Below are 19569 nucleotides of genomic sequence, written 5' to 3'. Positions count from 1 at the left end.
AACGGTTCCGATAAAATTCCAGAAACTCATTGCGAACCAGAAAGGTGTAAGCGGTGAAGAGAATATATTCATTCAATATTATTTTTAATTATTTTTATTGTAACAAATACAATAAAATGTGGTCAGCTACTTCAACCCAATTACAGACACCATTGTGAAATTCATTCTTTTCTTGCGCTCAGGCCAAAATAATACAAGTTTTATTTTGGCGCCACCTTGAGGCATCTTGACGCACAGGCACCACGTCAAACTGGATTTTGAATCTTCATTTAGTTTGTGCTGTAGAAAGATCATCGCGAGAGTTGTGGAAAATGATCAATATTAGCTTAATTTGTCAGAAAATTTTAATTTATTTTCCACAAATAACATCTTTGTTCATTCAATTTATTTCCAGTCAGTCCCAAAAGCCAGTCACGACCGGAGCCTTCCTAAAACAATGGGTGGGTTGCGACCGGAAGGATCATCTGCTGTAATCATGATGTCAAACAAATCAAATCTGTGGCGACCCCTGCTGGGATGAACTGAAATCACGACAACAACTCGAAGTTGGCCAGCAGGTTTGCTTTGGCTCTAAACGCAGCATCTGTCATGTCAACTCTGTGTGACAAGCCTGATCACGTGTTAATCACTGCACTGGCACATGCAAAGACAATTTGATTTTGGATGTAAATTTTACAGACTATTTGAGGATTCAGCACGTTTTTGGAACCTTCTTACTCACCAGCGATGAACTCTCATGAAACGTCTACCTGGACCTAACATATACAACCTGCAGGGGGAATTTCCCATCATCTCAAGGTTACTCTTTTTTTTTAAGTTTTTCCTTGCCCTCCTGGGGGGTTAAGATTAATATTTGTCAACTGTTGGCAATGTGAAGCCCTTCGAGACTTTTGTGATTAAGTACTATATAAATAAATTTCACTTGATGCATTAAGGTAAACCACCAGCACTTTACATTCTATGAATATTCAGTCCCAGAAGCCGTTAAAGTAACCACAATGTCACAATTTCAAAGGCATGCGGTGCACTTCCTTATTACTGTTAATTATGATTCATTTAAACTTGGCGGTGTGAACGGATTCAGAACACGAGATGCTGACTTCTCCATTGCAGCGCAGGGTGAGGCAACACTAGCAGATCCGGTTTGGCGTCTCATTTGAGCAGCGTGTCTAGTGAAAACAAAAGCAAAACTGAGAGAATACACAACACTGAAAACCAGGAACTGAGAAAAAAAAAAACACCGCAGTGCTTCTCTTAGTGGGGTAAGATCTAAAGCAAATTATTATTGAGTTACTAACCAAGCGATTTCTCTATTTTATAGTTGACGGAGATCGTTGAGGCTGTTCTCAAAACAATTAATTGCGGTTTGTTAACCCTGTTAATTGTAAATTGCAAAAACACTTAACTGAGTTGATCGAATCTTACTTTTTTCGTGTGAGTCTGCTTAATTTGCATAACCTCATATGCGTATTTTTTTCTTCACCTCCAATGTTTTCCTTTGACATATGTGCACAAGCTGTTTTTTATATGCATTGCATAAGTATTGTATATTTTGAAAGTCATTTCATTTTTTTATTGACGCCTCAATTTTTTTTTTCCTTTCCAGATGTACTTGGCAGAAGAACCGAGCATGTGTCATTACTACATTTCTTCTCGTGACCTGCCTGCTGGTGTCTGTCATCGCATATCTTCTGCCCCATTGCCAGAACACTTCTGGAAAGGTAATTTTATAAAAAAAAAAAAAATCCTTTGATAGATGATTGTATTGCCCTCTAGTGGATCAATTCTGAGCTACCACTTTTCCTTTTTGTGGAGAATTCCACACAGGCCTCCTACGACCGCAGGGAACGTGGCTGCAATACAAAACCAATTGTATTGACTGATGTGGTCGTTGCAACGACGACGGCATCGCATACAAACTTCAGTCAAGCTTGGAGCGATGCCGAAGAAAAAGCAAGGAAGCCGGCACACCACTATGTTCAGAAACGACATGCCGTGGCCTTATACATGTATACAAAGTCTTTACTTAAGCATTCCAACAATGAATTACCCACTGTGGAAGTAAGTGCGCGTCAAAGAAGCAAAAATGCGACCATTTATATTGATTCAAAGCTTTATTCTTCTCTGAGTGAAGCCATTCAGGTTCTGAAATATAATCAGGCGACATGTTTGAAAGCCAGCTACCGAACACAAATACATTTCCATGTGGACATTTCTAGCAAGCAAGTCCGGTTCGGCTCTTTCACTTTAGCTTCTGACGAGACGAGTGTTGAAAGGAGCTCCACATGTTTTCAAGTGAGCACGTGTTTCGGTGCCGACGTAAGCTATTATTCCGCACTGGGAACAAATTATCAGGTGCTCCATATGAGGGCTTCAAAGTGTCCGGCGTCCACTCTGACGTCACCGAGGATTGTAACGTCACCTACAAGTTGGAGAGCAACGACGAGTGCGCGTATGATACAAAAGGAAAGACGTTGCATTCGATATCCGCATCGCCAGTAGAAGGATTGCGGTGCGTTGCCGTTGTCACGTTTGTCATCAGTGTTTATCTTGTAGTCGTTCTCATTGTTGTGAAGGCGTATCGAAAGAAAACGCATCGTCAGGTTTCACAATTCCAACCAGTAGCTTACAATCATGCTGAGGTTGTCATAAAATCACAGTTATTCAATCTGAAATTAATTTCAATTCCATCAACTTCTTCCTTCTTAATTAATCATCTTTATTTTTTTTTTTTTTTTTGTTTACGGTTGGGGTTGAGTAGATCTTTGCAATGGGTGACACCGCGCATAATTTGCAGTTCCACGACTTATTATTAAATACTCATTAATCTGTTTTGATGCATTTCTTCGTGTGTCATATGTGTTTTTGACTGCTGTTTAGCACAGCACAATCTTTTTTTTTTAAAATTAAATTACGTGCATGGTTATTGGTTGTCAATTATCCGTAAAATTCAAAACAGCTCACCGACTGACACATTTTTTGGAGTCAGAAAGTATGCAAAAGGTACACTTGGTTGTGTCATTTCACAATGGATGAGTGCGAATATTAAAGAGATTCTATCAATCGTTGAAAAGCAATTAAAAAGTAAATACAAGTAAATGGTCTAAATTATGTCAAAAAATGTGACTTGTGGTTGAACAGAAACTTTCTTAACCCAAAAAATAAACGAGATAAATGCATATCTATCGGAGCATTCGAGGAATGTTGCTCAGCATTTTTGCTCGAGTGACGCTTTTTTTCACGAGCATTTCCCAAACAATTGTTTATGTAGTTTGCGATGCTTCTTTTGCCGTTTCAACACTCTAGACGAAAGAATTTGACAAACACAAGCCAGAAGGGACAAACGTTTACTTGTTCGCATGTTACTCAATTACTCACGCGTGCTACATGCAATGTCGCTACGTCTGAGTCACTAAACATGTTGCCGAGTCAGATTCGGTGGTTTGGATTTTTCGACACTTCCTGGAGGTTGCTACTCTCCATCAATTAAAAAAAAAAAAAAATCACACAACGTTCTGTAGTGTCATAACGCGTCACCGAGTGCTCAGCTGATCTTCCATTTAAGAACATTTTCTGTATCTAAGGACATTCCTTTTCATCTTGATATCTGACACCAAATGATACGGGTGGCCGAGGTTAAAAGGCAGGCCACAACTTGTTCTTTTCAAACACCACCCGCCACACCTTTTTCACCAACATTCTTCGAAATGTCAACGTCTCCGATTATTTGAATGCAAACAAACTACGGGTGAGGAATATATGTTGACAAAACGGAGGTCAAATCGGAGACTTTCTGATACCTGTGGCATGCTTCAGCCAATAGTCAGTGATTGCATTGTTCACTTTGAAAAGTACTTTTGAAAAATGCGATGCATTCCACTTTGGCTGAGGCCAACCTCCATATGTGTCGTTGTTGCGTAACGAGCACATTACCATAAACTCAGATTTACGTCTTTCAACAATAAGTGTAGGCGAGATCAAGCGTCTTTGATACCTTTTCTGTTACGAATTGTAATATTTATAAGTGGCAACGGGAAATTAGCTTTCAATTATAATTCGCAAAATGAGCTAAGCAAGGTGTAAATGTCAATTTTGGGCTTCTTAAATATTTTAAAAGTGTGAACAAATAAATAAATAATGGATAAATATGTCATTAATGTCCCCTGACTGGAAAGTGGGAACTGCAATTCAGCTCTCAAACTACCAAATGGAAACATTAACGAAGAAAAAGAAAAAAAAAATTCAATATAAGTACGGCAATTTTTACCGTTTTCCCTAAAATACGTGGAAAAAAATTTATTTCTATGCATCCACTTTATGCCTCTTCCCAACCAGGGGCACCAAACGCCCGATAATCTTTTGGTTTATGGATTGTAAAATCATCTGTGTCTGGATGACAATCTCAAAATTTGTGAACGTGATGTCGCCAATCAAGGAAGCAGCAGTAAATAAATTTAAAAAATGAAATATCTCCCACCCAATGATCTTTTTGTATAAGTCGGTTCCCCACTTGTTAGGAAGTATTTTTCAAAGGAAATTCCTTTTTTTCCGACATCGCGATCTTACAACTCTCACGCCTCCCGTCCTCTTCCGAGACATTCGATCTTTGTGTTTGTGAGATAACGAGTAATCACTTGAGAGCTTTGCCTCAGAGGACTGGGTTCTAGCGAAACAGAATCTTTCTGTGTGTGACGTTCTATGTTGAGATGGTTGCAGCAGACCAAAAACAATACGAACATATCTGTTAAATACCTGATTTGCCATCTTTATGTGTAGGGTTTGTCACCAGTTAAAAAAATCCTTTAAGACTTCATCCATCCATTTTCTGTACCGCTTCTCCTCACTAGGGTCGCGGGGGGTGCTGGAGCCGATCCTTTTAAGATTTGAAAAATAAATATATATATATATATAAATAAATCTGCACTAAAATCTGCTTAGAACACTAGCAAAAATCAGTCAAGGTAACTAACACATGACACATGAGGGTGTGGGCAAGTTCTTTATCTCAAATCATTCAAGGAACAAGATGAGCACACACTCAAACACACCCCCGGACACATTCAAACACACACACAGAGCAGCGGCTCACAGATAGCACAAGACCCGCATTTCACACGCTCTACTTGTGTTGATCCTGGAAAGTGGAATTGTGAGACCGAAGCAGTCTTCTGAATAACTTTTTCGCCAAGAAGAAAATATTAAGGTGAGACTGTTTTAGTGACTTCTTTTGTTTCCACAAATTCTTGCAACTGAAGGGTGATGGCTTTACAACACTGTTGATTTTATCCAACATTTCCGTTGTGATTTAGGTTTCCCCGCATCATCATAATGAGCAACAAGAGGTCTGTCTTGCTGCTGGTGTCTGCGGTCCTCAACCTCACGGGCGTAACGCAAAGCTTCCAACCGCTCTTTGCGTTGGATGGAAACTCCACTTCTCACCGCGACATCACCCAAACGGCAGTTCTCCGAAAGACTGCTGAGGTCTGTCAAGCCATTGCTGTAGCAGAGGGAAGGGACTTCATTCTGACTGTAAGATGGGGCACACACTTGTTTAGTCACATATAACCTCTTGCCAAAACTCCACAATGAACTTTTCTTCTGTTTTCAGATCTTTGACAGTCTAACAGCGGATCAAGTACAAGAGGCGTGTTCATTTTCGGACAATTCCACCTCGCTTCTGTCCAGTGTCTTGTTCCATACTTCCATTGCCAATATGTACTTCAGCAATGCCAATGTGGATTTGGCATCTGTACTGAGTGACGAGCACCATTTTGATGGTGAGACGTTCCAGAAAGGGAGAGACCTCATTACACAAGGTACATACTGTAAAACCGTCTGATACATTTCTGATCCACCTGTGCTATTTTCCTTCGATTCAGTATGAATTTTATATCTAATACAAATATCGCTGAAAAGAGTAACCATATCTCATAACCAGTCTTGTGTTGGTTTTGGTACAATTGCTTTAGTATATGTCCGCTTCCGTTCCTGCTGTCCAAACGATATAGTGTCACTGAAATAGCCAAGTGGGTATGACTGGAATATTCAGGGAAATAACCCAATAATATTTCTTTCATTGGTCCACCTGTTAATATGTTAGAATTATAGTCTATCTAAGGTACACTTTAAAAAAAATGACACCAGAAATAAGGCAAGACCACTCGAGTGACCCTGGAGCAGTGTAATGGAATTGTGAGGACCCGTCCGCATTGTGTATATGTTTTTCTGGACTGAGTTGTTTGCCACGTCATGTCACTGTTGCACGATGTGTGCAGGTGTGTCTGCTGTGAAAGCCAGCGTGAAACTGGAGAACTTCATCGCAGGCCGCTGGACTCTTGGTCGTGTGTGTCACACTTTGCAAGTGAGTTTCAGGATGAGTGTGATTTTGGAGGTGATGCAACCCATGAGCCTCGTATGGTGTGTACAAGTTATGATTCTGTATACTTACAGGACTTCTACAGCCACAGTAATTGGCTGGAGTTGGGGAACACGTCTCCTTACAATACCCTGATCAAACCTGACCAAACCTTTGAGAATCTGGCTGGTAGGACGCTATTGTTTACATTTGCGAGGCATGCTTTCCATAGCAACTGCTTTGTCCGAATGTCCGAGTGTACGCTTCAGTGAAATACCACAAAAGACACACTGTCACCGTGTCATGTTACTTGTTACATATGTCAGAAGGTGATGTATGACTACCCTCGGATGGTTTGCTTTCAAACCAGTCCTGATACAATGAGGCTCTTGTAAGCACAGTTGCAGGATCAGAAAGTCTATACATACCTGTCACGGAGGACTTATATACGGAGATTCCTTACTAAGAGTAAAAGGACGTACGGCGATATTTTACCCATTGACAGAACAATATTTTCTAATAAAGAGAAAAAGCAACTTTCCCCTTTCATGCGACCTTCACACCGAGTCAATCAACATTTTTTACACTTTTATCCAGTTTGGGCTCTTATGCTGTTTTCACATTTGGGGATATTTTGGGTTTGAGTTCCTTCAATTCTATTAAATCTCAAGATCCCAAGCCTAGTCTACAACACTATAACAGGATACAGTGTTCTGCCCAAAAAAAAAAAAATAGTTAAAATCTTGTCTTTTAAAGATTGGTTCTTGTATTAAGATGTGATTTTTCTGACCCAATCTGCTTGCAGGACCAAATATTTCAACCTGTAGAAACTGTACAGGAGACAACTGTGATGACAACATTTTGCCTGACATACTGCAGCAAGGACTTCTCACTTCAGGCTACTTCAGCCTCGTATCCTCAGAAAAGCCAAACGGTAACCTTGTGAGAGATTGCCTGCGTGTTTCCTTTATGAATGATTTGCTGATTTGAAAGACCATTGAGCACTATTGGATGGCTAGCTTTCTTCACTCCAAAATGTTGGAATCACCTTCAGGCAACTTTAGCCTTTACAGCACCGCTGAAGACAACTCTAAAAACATATCAGACCACGGGCAAATCATTCACGTGTTGTCATTACAATCAGCAATGAACGATACGCAATCCAATTTCTTTCTTTGCGTTCCAAGGTAAATGCAGCCATGGAGGTCCTTTTGACCAAACGAGTAAACGTGACCCAGTTGGGGGCATCAATAAAGACAAAATTGGGTCCAGCCATGGTTCACTACACCACGAAGCAGCTGATTTGGCCGTGAATGCCACTGTGGAGCTTCTGGAGGACATCAGAACAGCTATAGGAGACAAGAACTTCCTACGGTACATAACAAGCACACCTTGGCAAGACCCTTTTTACTGAATTTCATTCTTGGTTTCCAAGGTCCAACTGGTCAAGATGAAGACATGCAGTCAATATGGTTTATCTCTTAAATTCTTTCAGACTGGTGGGCCTCTCCCAGTCCTCCGCGCTGTGTTTTGTCATCGACACAACAGGCAGCATGAGCGATGACATAATGGAAGCGAAAAGAGTTTCCTTTAACATCATCGACAGTAAGAGGGGAACCCAGCAGGAGCCTTCAGCCTACATATTGGTTCCTTTCAATGATCCAGGTGGTCATCTCACACTCATCCACAGTGTTATCATGCTTCCAACTCGCCGGCTATTAAGACAAACTGTATTCTGTTACCATTTGCAGGATTTGGACCTCTGCTAATGACGACTGATGCTGACAAATTCAAAGAAAGTATCAATAAGCTGACTGCCAGAGGAGGTGGGGATATCCCGGAGATGTGCTTGTCTGGATTGCAGGTGTTTGCACCACACTGAACTCTTTCTCAGGGAATACGGTTTCAATCTAAATCACAATAATAAAATTTAACGTCTCTGTTTTGGGAAATTACTTTTTCATTCAAGTCAGTGGATACTTTTTGACTCTCCTGTTTTCGGCTGACAGCTCGCTCTTACTGCCACTCCACCCTTATCTGAGATATTTGTCTTCACTGACGCTCCAGCAAAAGATGCTGCTTTGAAAAGCACCATCAATGCCCTTATCGAGAGCACCAAGTCTGAGGTGAGTCACTCTAATCCTCAAATTTAGAAATATAACTTATTGCCCATAAAATTATCACCACTCTGAAAGACCGACCAAGATTCTCCGAACAGGGTAGCGTATCTCCCTTTTGTCACGTTGTGTGCGCGAGATAAGTTTGGCAGTGGTCTTGTTGGTCCGTATCTGGTGGACAGAAATGATGAAGCGGTTTCCTTTGTTTTTTGTCCTTCTTTCTTGAATTTTCAGGTGACTTTCATGCTGACAGACGTCTTGACCAGTCGACGCAAAAGAGAACTGAATCAAGCTGACGCTCAACTGTACCGTGACCTTGCCCAGGCCTCTGGAGGTCAGGCCATTGAGGTCAGCAAGTCAGACCTTGTTCTGGCTACAAGTGTTATCGAGGATTCCTCATCGAGTGCCGTGGTGAGTGGAAAACAGACGAGGACACTAGAAAAAACAGATGTTTAAAAATCATGTACACTGTCTTTTTCAGGTTACTGTCTTTCAAATTGTGATGAACCCCGGGAAGCCCAATAATTTTACGTTCACTTTTGATAGCTCACTCCGAAACATTACCATCTACATCACAGGATCGTCTTCTCTCTCCTTTAATCTGACTGATTCCGCAGGTAATATTGTCTAGTCCATCTGAATCTTTTTACTGGGTACGAGCCATTTGAAAAACAAAAACAAAGCACAAACTGTTTACATGGTTTTATTTCACTTGCAGGCGTATCTCAGAGCTCCAGTGAGCCGAGTGGCCCTCTTGGATCTTTGAGCTTGGCAGGCAACCTACGACGACTGGGGCTCAACGATGAAAGTAAAACAGGACTGTGGAAAATCAGTGTGGACTCCAATGACCCTTACTCAATAAAGGTCATAGGTCAGTCGTAAAATCTAACTCAAATAGGCAGGTACATTTTTTTACTTCTTTCAATGTTTTGACGATTGTAACTGTTGACACTAGGTCAAAGTTCAATGAACTTCATTTACAATCTTGTGGAAGCCCATGAAGGAGTCCATGCAGACTTCTTTCTAAAGGAGGGACGTCCGCTTTCAGGTGAAACTCTTCGGGCTCAAAGTTATCTTTTGTCCAGTCGTGTCCTCTATTTTTTGGTTCATGTCCCAAGAATTGTAAAAATGGCATGTGTCTTTCTTTTCCAAATTTCCAGGTGGTAATGCCACCCTCTTGGTTACAGTGGCAGGGAGTGACACTGTAAAGATTCCAGAGGTCGTGTTGTATGACAGCTTCGGTCCAACGGAGGTCAACGGGACCTTGCAGGCAAGTTGGATAACATTCTTAAATACAGATATCGTAATCCATTAAAAACAAAGCGAAGATGCAACAGGTGACATTTTAACACTAAATACTGGATATTCCTTCTCTACTTCATAGTTTGATACAGAGCTCAATAGTAATTTCAGGTAGACATTTGTTATGCATTTATTACATTGTCCTTGTCCTTTTCTCCTTAGTCATTAGGAGGTTCTAACTTCCTGGTGACATTTAATGAAATTCCAGCGGGTGATTTTGTGGTCCAATTGAGAGGAGAAGACAGCAGCTCATCAACAAGGTCAACTCCAAGCAGGTTCCAGAGGCAGGCCTCCACTCACGTTAAGACTTCCAGCATTTCTGTGACTGTAAGCTCAAGAACTCTCAGTTCCTTATCAAAGAGGGTTAGGGCTAGGGTTAGAGTTAGGGCTAGGGTTAGGGTTAGGGTTAGGGTTAGGGTTAGGGTTATGGTTAGGGTTAGGGGTAGGGTTTGGGTTAGGGGTAGGGTTAGGAGTGGTGTTAGGGTTGGGGTTAGGGGCAGGGGTATGGATAGGGTTAGGGTTAGGGGTAGGGTTAGCGTTAGGGCTAGGGTTAGGGGCAGTGTTAGGGTTAGGGGTAGGGTTAGGGCTAGGTTTAGGGGTAGGGTTAGGGGTTAGGGTTAGGAGTAGTGTTAGGGTTGGGGTTGGGGTTAGGGGAAGGGGTATGGATAGGGTTAGGGTTAGGGTTAAGGTTAGGGTTAGGGGTTAGGGTTAGGGGTGAGGGTTAGGGTTACGGTTTAGGGGTGGGGTTAAGGTTAGGGTTAAAATATTAACCCTCTGTCCCCAAAATGGGTGTCCGTTCTGTCCTTGGGACGGAATGCCCATTTCTGCTATTCAGTGTTCATGAAACTCAACTGATCTAAACTGAACCAGATTAAGTGAACAAGACCATCTCTTCGTATTAACGGAGAGGCCTAACTATCTGATAAATCACTTAAGTGCTAAAAAATAGTGAAAACTTTAAATGGCTGCTCCCCTTTTATAGGCTCAAGCCAACAGCACCAACATCGAACCAGGTTCCACAGTCTCCATCCCTTTCACTGTCACCACAACAACCAGCGGAGTTGTTAACGAGTCCGCCACTGGGACATTCACGGTGCGTGCTACCAATGACCGCAGCTTTGACTCCACATCGCCCAGTTCTGTCACCATAGAAACAGACAGTGGAGGAAAAGCCAACGGCACCGTGACCCTGACGGCTCCTGACAGCGCGGGATCGGGAACCGACGTCACGCTTACGATTGAGGCAGAAGACGCAGCTGCGACTGATATCAACTATATTGTCTTGAGGTTTTCAGTTGCTGCTGAGGTAAGAGAAAAGTTCTCAAGGTGGCTTTGGATCCTGATTGACAATATCGTTCTTGGAATGCTTATAAGCGGTACAATTATTTTAAAAAAGAACTTTAAGGCACAAAATCCTCCTGTAACTTTTTTCACACTATAGCCGACTTCCACGTTACTCAATAATTACTCCGTCTTCCTCCAGGTGACTGATGTTACCAGACCAGTGTGCCAAGAGGTCAGTACATCCACCAACTGTTCATCTTCATCGCTCTGTGACGCCACCCAGTGGGAATTTGTGGCCAACGTAACAGACGGCGTAAATGGGACGGGTATCGATAGAATCACCATCCGCGAAGGGAATGGAACCCTCAACACAACCACAGTTGTCGGGCCAGACGGCGAGAACATCACCGTGGCCTCCTACCAAGCCTCCTGCTGTGCAGACAGAGTGGAGCTGTCGGTTGTGGACAACGTGGGAAATGTTGGAATTTGCGTGGGTCAGGTGCGGCAGTCCACGACAATTGCACCTGTGACTGCAGTTAACGTGACTTCGAACACCACGACCAACGGAGGACACACCCTGAGCACGACGCTTTGGGTCTGGACAACTGTCGTGGCACACACACTTTGGAAATGAAACAGTTGTAAGGAATTTTATGGATTATACTATTTTATTGACAACTATTTTGATTAATAGAGCTGTCACAAATGGTGGTGATTGGATGTGAATTGTACTCATAATATACTACATATACATAAATTCATTGTAAACGTGTTTTTGTGTACTGGAGCATAATGACTTGTATAGCAGCATAAATTTTTAGGAACGTTATTAAATTTCTGGATGATTCAATCAAGTCATTGTTATATGATTACAGCAGTGCACTCTCAATTTAACCACATTTGGTACGAAACCAAAAAAAAGTGATAAGTAGAGATGATGCTCAATGTTTTCAGTGGTGTGAATATGAACATGGAGAAAATAAATATACCATGCAATCAATTTTTGAGTGCTGATGTAGTTTGGATTATGAATTTGAAGTGATGAGACAATCACTATATATATATATATATATATATATATATATATATATATATATATATATATATATATATTAATTTATATAATTATAATTATTATCCAAAATATGATCATGATTCCTTGATTATTTTAGGCCAACAGAGATGGCCTTGAAAGCCATGACTTCCCACCACTGGTCATGTCCAGTCACTACGTCCTTGTTGTTGTCATCCACCATTTTTGGGCATGGATGACTGAGAGCACCCAATCCCCCGCGTACACACACAAAAACGCACTTACACTTACACACCCACACACTGTGCGATAACAAAGAAAACACAACCACACTTGCTACCTATGTGGAATGTACTCAGACGGAAACTGAGGCTTTCCAAATTCTGAGTGGACTGAAATGGACGAATAGAACATTTGAAGGTGAGTCTGTTAATTTGCATTTTGTGCTTCATCACATCAATTCAACTAATTGTAATTCTCATCAAAGGCACGGGGCATAGTAGGGCAAATAGAGTTGTGACGGATTCTATTGTGATTTCAGTTTCTCCACATGCTCCACCATCTTGGTCATCATGAGCACCAAGTGGTCACTCCTGCAACTGGTGACTGTGGTCTTCACTCTCACACGCCTGACTCAAGGCTTCAAACCACTCTTTGCATTTAATGGGAAGTCCATCTCGCACCGCGACATTACCACAAGGGCAGTTCTCCGGAAGACAGCCGAGGTCTGCCGAGACGCCGCTGCTGCAACAGGACGGGACTTCAAGCTGACTGTAAGAATTTAGGACTTTACATTTCTTCAGTGATGTGTTTAGTCTTATTTATGTTCCAGCTTGTTTGGGAGGTGATCTCCACACTCCTGCACAATAATAATATAAAATGCAAGGTTTGCCAGTGTTATAACAGTGTTATTACAACAATATGTTAATTATTTATTATGAGCGTAGTCCTGGTTGTTCTGTTGCGACTGTGTTTGGGACCTTGATGTTGTCACTTGCTCCGGAACCTTTATTTTGTCACAGTGCAGTTGCTTTAATTCTTTACCGGGTGCCGTTGCATCATTTGAACTTGGGTTGCTCAGTGACACGTCAGAACGTCTCGTTTTTCTCATGCTGCTTTATGGCACGGATGTTTTTACTTCACTCTTGTTTTTACTTTATGGCGTTCGCCACGCTGTTGGGTGATTTTGGATAGTGCATTTGTAGATGGCATGTCCAGCCGGCGATGTCGGCATGCGTCTGCCGTCATCAAGCCGTCAGCTGCCGGTTAACTAAATCCAAACATAAAGTGCAATATGTTTCATTTTCCTGGGGGACTGGATTTAACAACCTCTAAAGGCCTGAATGGAAAAGTGCTTCAGAATGTGTTCAGAATGTACACGGGGTCAGATTTGCCAAGAAAAGCTCCGCAATTTAAAGTTGCGTCGCTGACAATGAGGAAGCGTCAATGACCGATTGGAGTGTATTGGAGAATATGTGCAGCCAGAAAACCGTACATCCACACGCACTTTTTCTGACATGAAACACGGTCCAATGTACCTAATTATTTGTCTTAAAGGCACCTCATTGTCCTCATTTTAATTCTTCGGTCAGCAAAACTCCAAAATGTCAAATCTAACCAATTCCATTTCTTTCAGATTGACGACACCCTAACACCAGAACGAGTCCACGAAGCATGTTCCTCCGCGACAAAATCCCCCTCAATCCTGTCCAGCGTTTCTTTTTTGGGTTCCATTGCCAAGATGTACTTGAGCAATGCGAATGTGGATTTAGTGTATGCATTCAGCGACAAGCATCATTTTGATAGCGAGACCTTCCAGAAAGGACGAGACTTGATCACACGAGGTACTGCGCTCCTTTTTTCTCTTCAATTTATTTTTTGTTCAATGTTTCTGGTTGTGCCACCTCCGTTTTCTCATTCATCAGATGTGTTTTTTTTTTTTTTTTTTTGCTGCCCTATGGGGAAGATGTTCGGGTTCATTATTTAATTACACCCGACGGGCAAGTAGCTGGATAACGGCAACAACTTCCATGTTGAAGTAAAAGAGGCAGCTAAGGCAATAAAAAAAGAATTATAGTTGTGGTCGTACTTTGCATGTAGACTAAAATAAGAACACGCCCTGATTACAAGTTTTTATATTCTCATGATAGAGACACATTTTGGTTTCACCACGAACTTCCCTCTGAATTGTTGATTAGGTGTTTCTGCTGTGAAGGTCAGCGTCAAACAGGCCAATTTTATCGAAGGGCGCTCAACACTTGGACAACTATGTCACACTCTGCAGGTGAGTTCAAAGAGGATTTTTCTTCGTCTACTGGTGGAGTTCGGAGGTGAAGTGGAACCAACAAGCATTTTGTGTGTAATTTTGACTTTGTATACTCCAAGGACTTTTACAGCCACAGCAACTGGGTGGAATTGGGCAACTCGGTTCCGTACGATGCGCTGATCAAACCTGATCAACCCTTCGAGAATCTGGCAGGTAGGATGCTACATTGCATTCGTCTCACAGTGGGATTTTTGGGGGGATTAGGAATCTCTTATCACGTGGGTATTCTGGTCATTTTCTTAATCTGTGTGCAGGTCCAGATGTTCCCACATGTCGAAACTGTGAAGGAGAGAACTGTAACAACAACCTTTTGCTTGAAAAGAGGCTTCTCACCTCTGGTTACTTCAATATGATCTTCTCGAAAAAGCCGAAAGGTAAACTCATTGACTCATTGTGTTTTGGACGTTTTTTCATTTTAACAGTTAAAGGGGCTGAAAAGTGAGACGAAATTGTGGTGGTTGGCAAATTTAATTTAAAAAATAAATAAATAATTGAGCTGGCTGGTGGCCATGATTACCTTGATTGTCTCGAAAATTCACTGGCCGCACGGAAAAATGTACACATTTTCCCAAAATTCCAGAGGACCACCACCCGTCTGGACATTTATAGACAATGTAGTTTGCGACTCGGGGATAGACTTCTCTGACTTTTCTCATCATTATTCAACAATAGCAAAGAGAGGCTTCTTAAAGGTTCAAATTATTATTGCTAATTTACGCAACTGAGGTATGGTCCTCTAATTTTAAAACAGGACATAGAATTAATCGAGAGAGTGCAGCGCTTATTCACACGCAGAATATCCGGCTCGCTCCCAAAACGGCAATTAACAAATTTCAACACTTTAGATTGTCACTTTGTCAAAATTAACACCCACATGTGTTGACTGACCGACAAAACAGATTTGTGAAAATGTCTTCAAATTACAAAATTGTGACCTTGGGAGTTTATCAACCAGACACCAGCAACATTTTGCTCTTGCTGTCACACTGATAAGTATTAAAGTTACGTGAAATTTGATTGCCACTAAAATAGATTCCAAATCCTATAAGTAGTCCCACTGGCAGTCGGTCTATTCCGTCGCTACAGTTGTGAGTTGATATCAGCATTATACTGAAAATTGTTAATATCTGCGGGACTCAGTCATTATTATTTATTTTGGGGTTGTAAGCAATCGTAATTTGACTTTTGTCCTCCGAGGTAAATGCAGCCATGGAGGATTTTTAGACAAGACGAGCAAACGAGAACCAATCGGAGGCATTAATAAGGATGACACTTCATCCAGTCATGGCTCACTTCACAATCAAGCTGCCAATTTGGCGGTGATGGCGACTATGGAGCTTCTGGAGGACATCCGAATAGATGTAGGAGACAAGAACTTCCTGCGGTAAGCGACGCTACAAAGCAATCGTTGGGTCCGTGATTAAGAGATGACACTGACGGGGATGAAGACCTAATGAGAACTGTCGGTTGTCTCGTTTGCATTCCTGCAGACTCATGGGTCTCTCCCAGTCCTCAGTGCTGTGTTTTGTCATCGACACCACAGGCAGTATGAGAGATGACATTGCCCAAGCTAAGAGAGTAGCTTTTAACATTATCGACAGCAAGCGAGGAACCCTGCAGGAGCCTCCATGCTACATTCTGGTTCCTTTCAATGATCCAGGAATGCAGTGCACACACATTACACAGAATAGGATACAGTGGTCCCGAATTTAAAAAAAAAAATGTTCGAATGTTGTTTATTGTTTAGTTTTTTTTTTTCTTTTTTTTTTCTTTTTAGAAATAGTCAAACACACAATTGCAAAATAAGAACACTCGAAAGCAGCTTCAGTAGGCCAGAACTCACATCCTGGCACTCACATAAAGACTGTGACTCGGCTTGCTCAAGCATGTAGTGATTACACTTTTGTTTTTATACATTACAGAGCTATTTAGTATTATTAACTCATTCACTACCAGTCAAGTAAAAAAAAAAAAGCATTTTTGACGTATTTAGTCGTCAATGGCAGTAAACGGGTTAAGAACTTGTAACGAAAAAAGGGTGCAGTTTTTTGGGAGGGGGGGGTACTAGAACTGTTAAAAGGACATTTCAATTAATTTCATGGGGAATATTGATAACTGCTTGATGAGATTGTCAAAGCGCCGGTGTAGGTCTCGTTTATGTTCGTTTTCAGGTTGACTGAACCAACTTACTCTGAGAATGATGGGCTATTGCTTTTGGCAGGTTTTGGACCTCCCCTAACAACAGCAGATGCAGACACGTTCAAAGAAAGGATCAGCGCCCTGACTGCCAATGGAGGAGGTGATAAACCCGAGCTGAGCTTGTCTGGACTGCAGGTGTTGTCAAAAGTCCTTTTCTATTTGGAACATAATTAACTAAATACACTTTTTCCATTCAAATCAGGTGAAAGTCAAACTGAAACTCTGACTTCCTCATGTCCTTTTCTGCCTTCCAGCTTGCCCTTACCACAGCTCCACCTTTTTCTGAGATATTTGTCTTCACTGATGCTCCACCAAAAGATGCGCACTTGAAAGGCCCCATTACTGCCCTTATTGAGAGCAAAAAGTCTGTCGTAAGTGATTTCCGCCCTTCTTGCTCCCAAAATGTCATATTCTAGCAGCCCACCAGGGTCGAGGCCAAAGATAGAATCTCTCCCCTATAGAAAAAAAAACAACTAATGGAAGTGAGTGTTCAATGGTTTTCTCGTCCATTTTAAGGTGACTTTCATGCTGACAGATAATCTACCCCGTAAGCACAAAAGAAACCTTCGAGCTGTGTGGCCTCGAGTGGTGAGCCAAACAAGTCCGCAGCTCTACCATGACCTTGCACAGGTTTCCGGAGGTCAGGCCATTGAGGTCAACAAGTCAGATCTTGCTCTGGTGACAAGTGTTATAGAGGATTTCTCAGCCAGCGCTCTGGTAATATAACAAACAAAGAAAAAATACCATAAATAAAGTGCGGAATATATTATGTGATGTTTCTTTCAGGTGACAGTTTTTCAAGAAGTGAGGAATCCTGGAAGGCCTGCTGATTTTATCTTTAATGTGGACGGCTCACTCACAAATATTACCGTCTGCATCACAGGGACTTCATCTCTCAGATTTAATCTCACCAGCTCGACAGGTATCATTTATATTCGACATCAGCCATGAAAGCAACATCTGTTTGGCCGTGAAGATGATCCTGTTCCACACTTGCAGGTGCATCTCAGAGCTCCAGTGAGTCGAGTGGCCGTCTAGCTTCTTTGAACCTGGCGGGTAACCTACGACGACTGAAGCTCAATAATGTCGATGAAACAGGATTGTGGGAAATCAGTGTCGACTCGTATGACCCCTATGCAGTAAAGGTCACGGGTTAGTAGTGGAGTGGAACGTCAAGTGACAGGTTTTGGTATTTTATGTTTTGACCATTTTCAATATTTGTTTTAACAATTACAAAATCAGGTCAAAGTCCAATCAACTTTATCTACAACCTTGTGGAAGCGCGTGAAGGACTCGGTGCAGACTTCTTTCTGAAGGAAGGACATCCTCTTTCGGGTCAAATATGAATTTCATCATCACAGGATTTCCCTCAGTTATCATCCATCTGTGTCCACAGTCGTGTCTTCTGTTTTGATCTTGTCTCATGTCATGAAAAAGAAAATTTTGTGTCTCCTGTGCAAACCTTCAGGTGGTAATGTCACCCTCTTGGTCACAGTGACAGGAAGTGACAGTCTACATGTCACAGAGGTAACATTGTGTGACAGTTCAAGCCCAACGGAGGTCAACGGAACATTGCAGGCATGTTTTATATGTTATTAAATTATGATCAAACAAATAATCTCATCCATGCATTACAAAGAGAATAAACCGATGCTCAATTCAAAACAAATGCAGCAGAGCTACTTTATTTGAAGTTGTATTGCTAGCATTCTAATTATAAAAGACTATCTAAATATAGCTCACGGCGTATTATGCAGAGCAGGCTTTGTACGTGGCCTGTTTCTTACTTATTTTGCTAGCTTGTGGTTTTAATATTAGCGTAATGCGACCGACACAATTAGCATCTTAAAATGCGACAACAGTCGATGTAACGGAGAGAAGCTTTTCAAAATAAAATATTGTCACGGATTGGGTTGGGTGTTGCGGTAAAAGTTATGTTTTGCTGAGCGTTGTTATTTCCGAGTTTTTTTAATGCATCGCGTGACGAGACGGCCGTGGGAGTGAGAGAAGGGAACGGACAGAGTTTGTCCAGCCTTAAATAAAGAATAAATCGGAAGTACTGCATGTTTTTTTTTTCCTTTCATCTGTGCGGCCCGCCACAGCCTGGTCCAAAGTGGCCCGCTGACCGTAGGTTGAAAACCACTGCTGTAGCTCATATTTAATGTGTTCAATTCAAGATAAATTCATCTTTTACAGTCTGAAAGCGTCTGTAAGACTAAAATCACAAGTCAGCTGGCAATTCTTGTCCCAACATTTGCCTTGTCCCGTCCTCCACAGTCATTAGAAGCTTCCAACTTCCTGGTGACATTCGTCGAGCCTCCAAGGGGTGATTTTGTGGTTCGGCTGAGAGGAGAAGGCAGCAGCGGATCATCAAGGTCAACTCCAAGCAGGTTCCAGAGGCAGGCCTCCACTCACATTAAAACTTCAAGCATCTCAGTGACGGTGAGCTATCTCACGTCCGTCCGCTAAACTCAACGTAATTTAAAGTCCGGCGTCAGACTAAACAGCTTTTCCCCTCTTCTAGGCTCAAGCTAACAGCACCAATATAGAACCCGGCTCCAGCACCTGCATCCGTTTCACTGTCACCACAATCGCCAGCGGAATCGCCACGTTCACGGTGCGGGCCACCAATGACCGCGGATATAACTCCACATCACCGTCCTCGGTCACCATAGAAACAAATAGCGGAGGGAAAGCCGACGGCACCGTGACCCTAACCGCTCCTGACAATGTGGCATCGGGAGCAGATGTGACACTTACGATTGAGGTGGAAGATGTAGCGGCCACTGACATCAACTATGCTGTTCTTAGGTTTTCAGTTACTGTTGAGGGAGAAGAAAAGCAATAAGAGTGATTTAAGAGTCGAATCAACTGTTCCTGTCTTTTTCGACATTCCAAATCAGCTCTCATTAATTTTATATATTTTTTTAATATGTGAGCAACCACCAAAGGC

The 19569-nt window shown here is 41.9% G+C and overlaps 2 protein-coding genes and 1 pseudogene across 3 annotated transcripts; all 3 read left to right on the top strand.

The window, feature by feature from the left end:
* The first annotated feature begins 1092 nt into the window (after window positions 1-1092).
* On the top strand, window positions 1093-2832 carry LOC148332447 (uncharacterized; annotated as a pseudogene). Its single transcript, XR_015844677.1, has 3 exons — window positions 1093-1119; window positions 1560-1721; window positions 1816-2832. The product of XR_015844677.1 is annotated as an uncharacterized LOC148332447 (transcript).
* Window positions 2833-5032: 2200 nt separating this feature from the next.
* On the top strand, window positions 5033-12058 carry LOC148332446 (von Willebrand factor A domain-containing protein 7-like). Its single transcript, XM_088303509.1, has 18 exons — window positions 5033-5203; window positions 5310-5529; window positions 5609-5816; window positions 6276-6361; window positions 6451-6544; window positions 7161-7289; window positions 7543-7729; window positions 7851-8020; window positions 8107-8219; window positions 8365-8481; window positions 8707-8883; window positions 8954-9089; window positions 9191-9343; window positions 9428-9520; window positions 9633-9742; window positions 9937-10101; window positions 10757-11080; window positions 11258-12058. The coding sequence occupies exons 2-18, from the start codon at window positions 5329-5331 to the stop codon at window positions 11690-11692; spliced, it is 2898 nt and encodes a 965-aa protein (XP_088159635.1). The 5' UTR covers window positions 5033-5203; window positions 5310-5328; the 3' UTR covers window positions 11693-12058.
* A 575-nt stretch (window positions 12059-12633) lies between these two features.
* Window positions 12634-19539, top strand: LOC148332445 (von Willebrand factor A domain-containing protein 7-like). Its single transcript, XM_088302864.1, has 16 exons — window positions 12634-12864; window positions 13728-13935; window positions 14290-14375; window positions 14477-14570; window positions 14672-14791; window positions 15615-15801; window positions 15908-16086; window positions 16639-16751; window positions 16871-16987; window positions 17133-17333; window positions 17403-17538; window positions 17616-17768; window positions 17859-17951; window positions 18085-18194; window positions 18894-19058; window positions 19141-19539. The coding sequence occupies exons 1-16, from the start codon at window positions 12664-12666 to the stop codon at window positions 19462-19464; spliced, it is 2487 nt and encodes an 828-aa protein (XP_088158990.1). The 5' UTR covers window positions 12634-12663; the 3' UTR covers window positions 19465-19539.
* Window positions 19540-19569: the final 30 nt, after the last annotated feature.

Source organism: Idiotropiscis lumnitzeri, chromosome 8 (assembly GCF_059441095.1).
Source record: "Idiotropiscis lumnitzeri isolate Australia: NSW breed Sydney's pygmy pipehorse chromosome 8, RoL_Ilum_1.0, whole genome shotgun sequence".
Classification (NCBI taxonomy): Eukaryota; Metazoa; Chordata; class Actinopteri; order Syngnathiformes; family Syngnathidae; genus Idiotropiscis; species Idiotropiscis lumnitzeri.
Note: the sequence above shows the minus strand (reverse complement) of the source record. Positions and strands in the feature narration are given on the sequence as shown.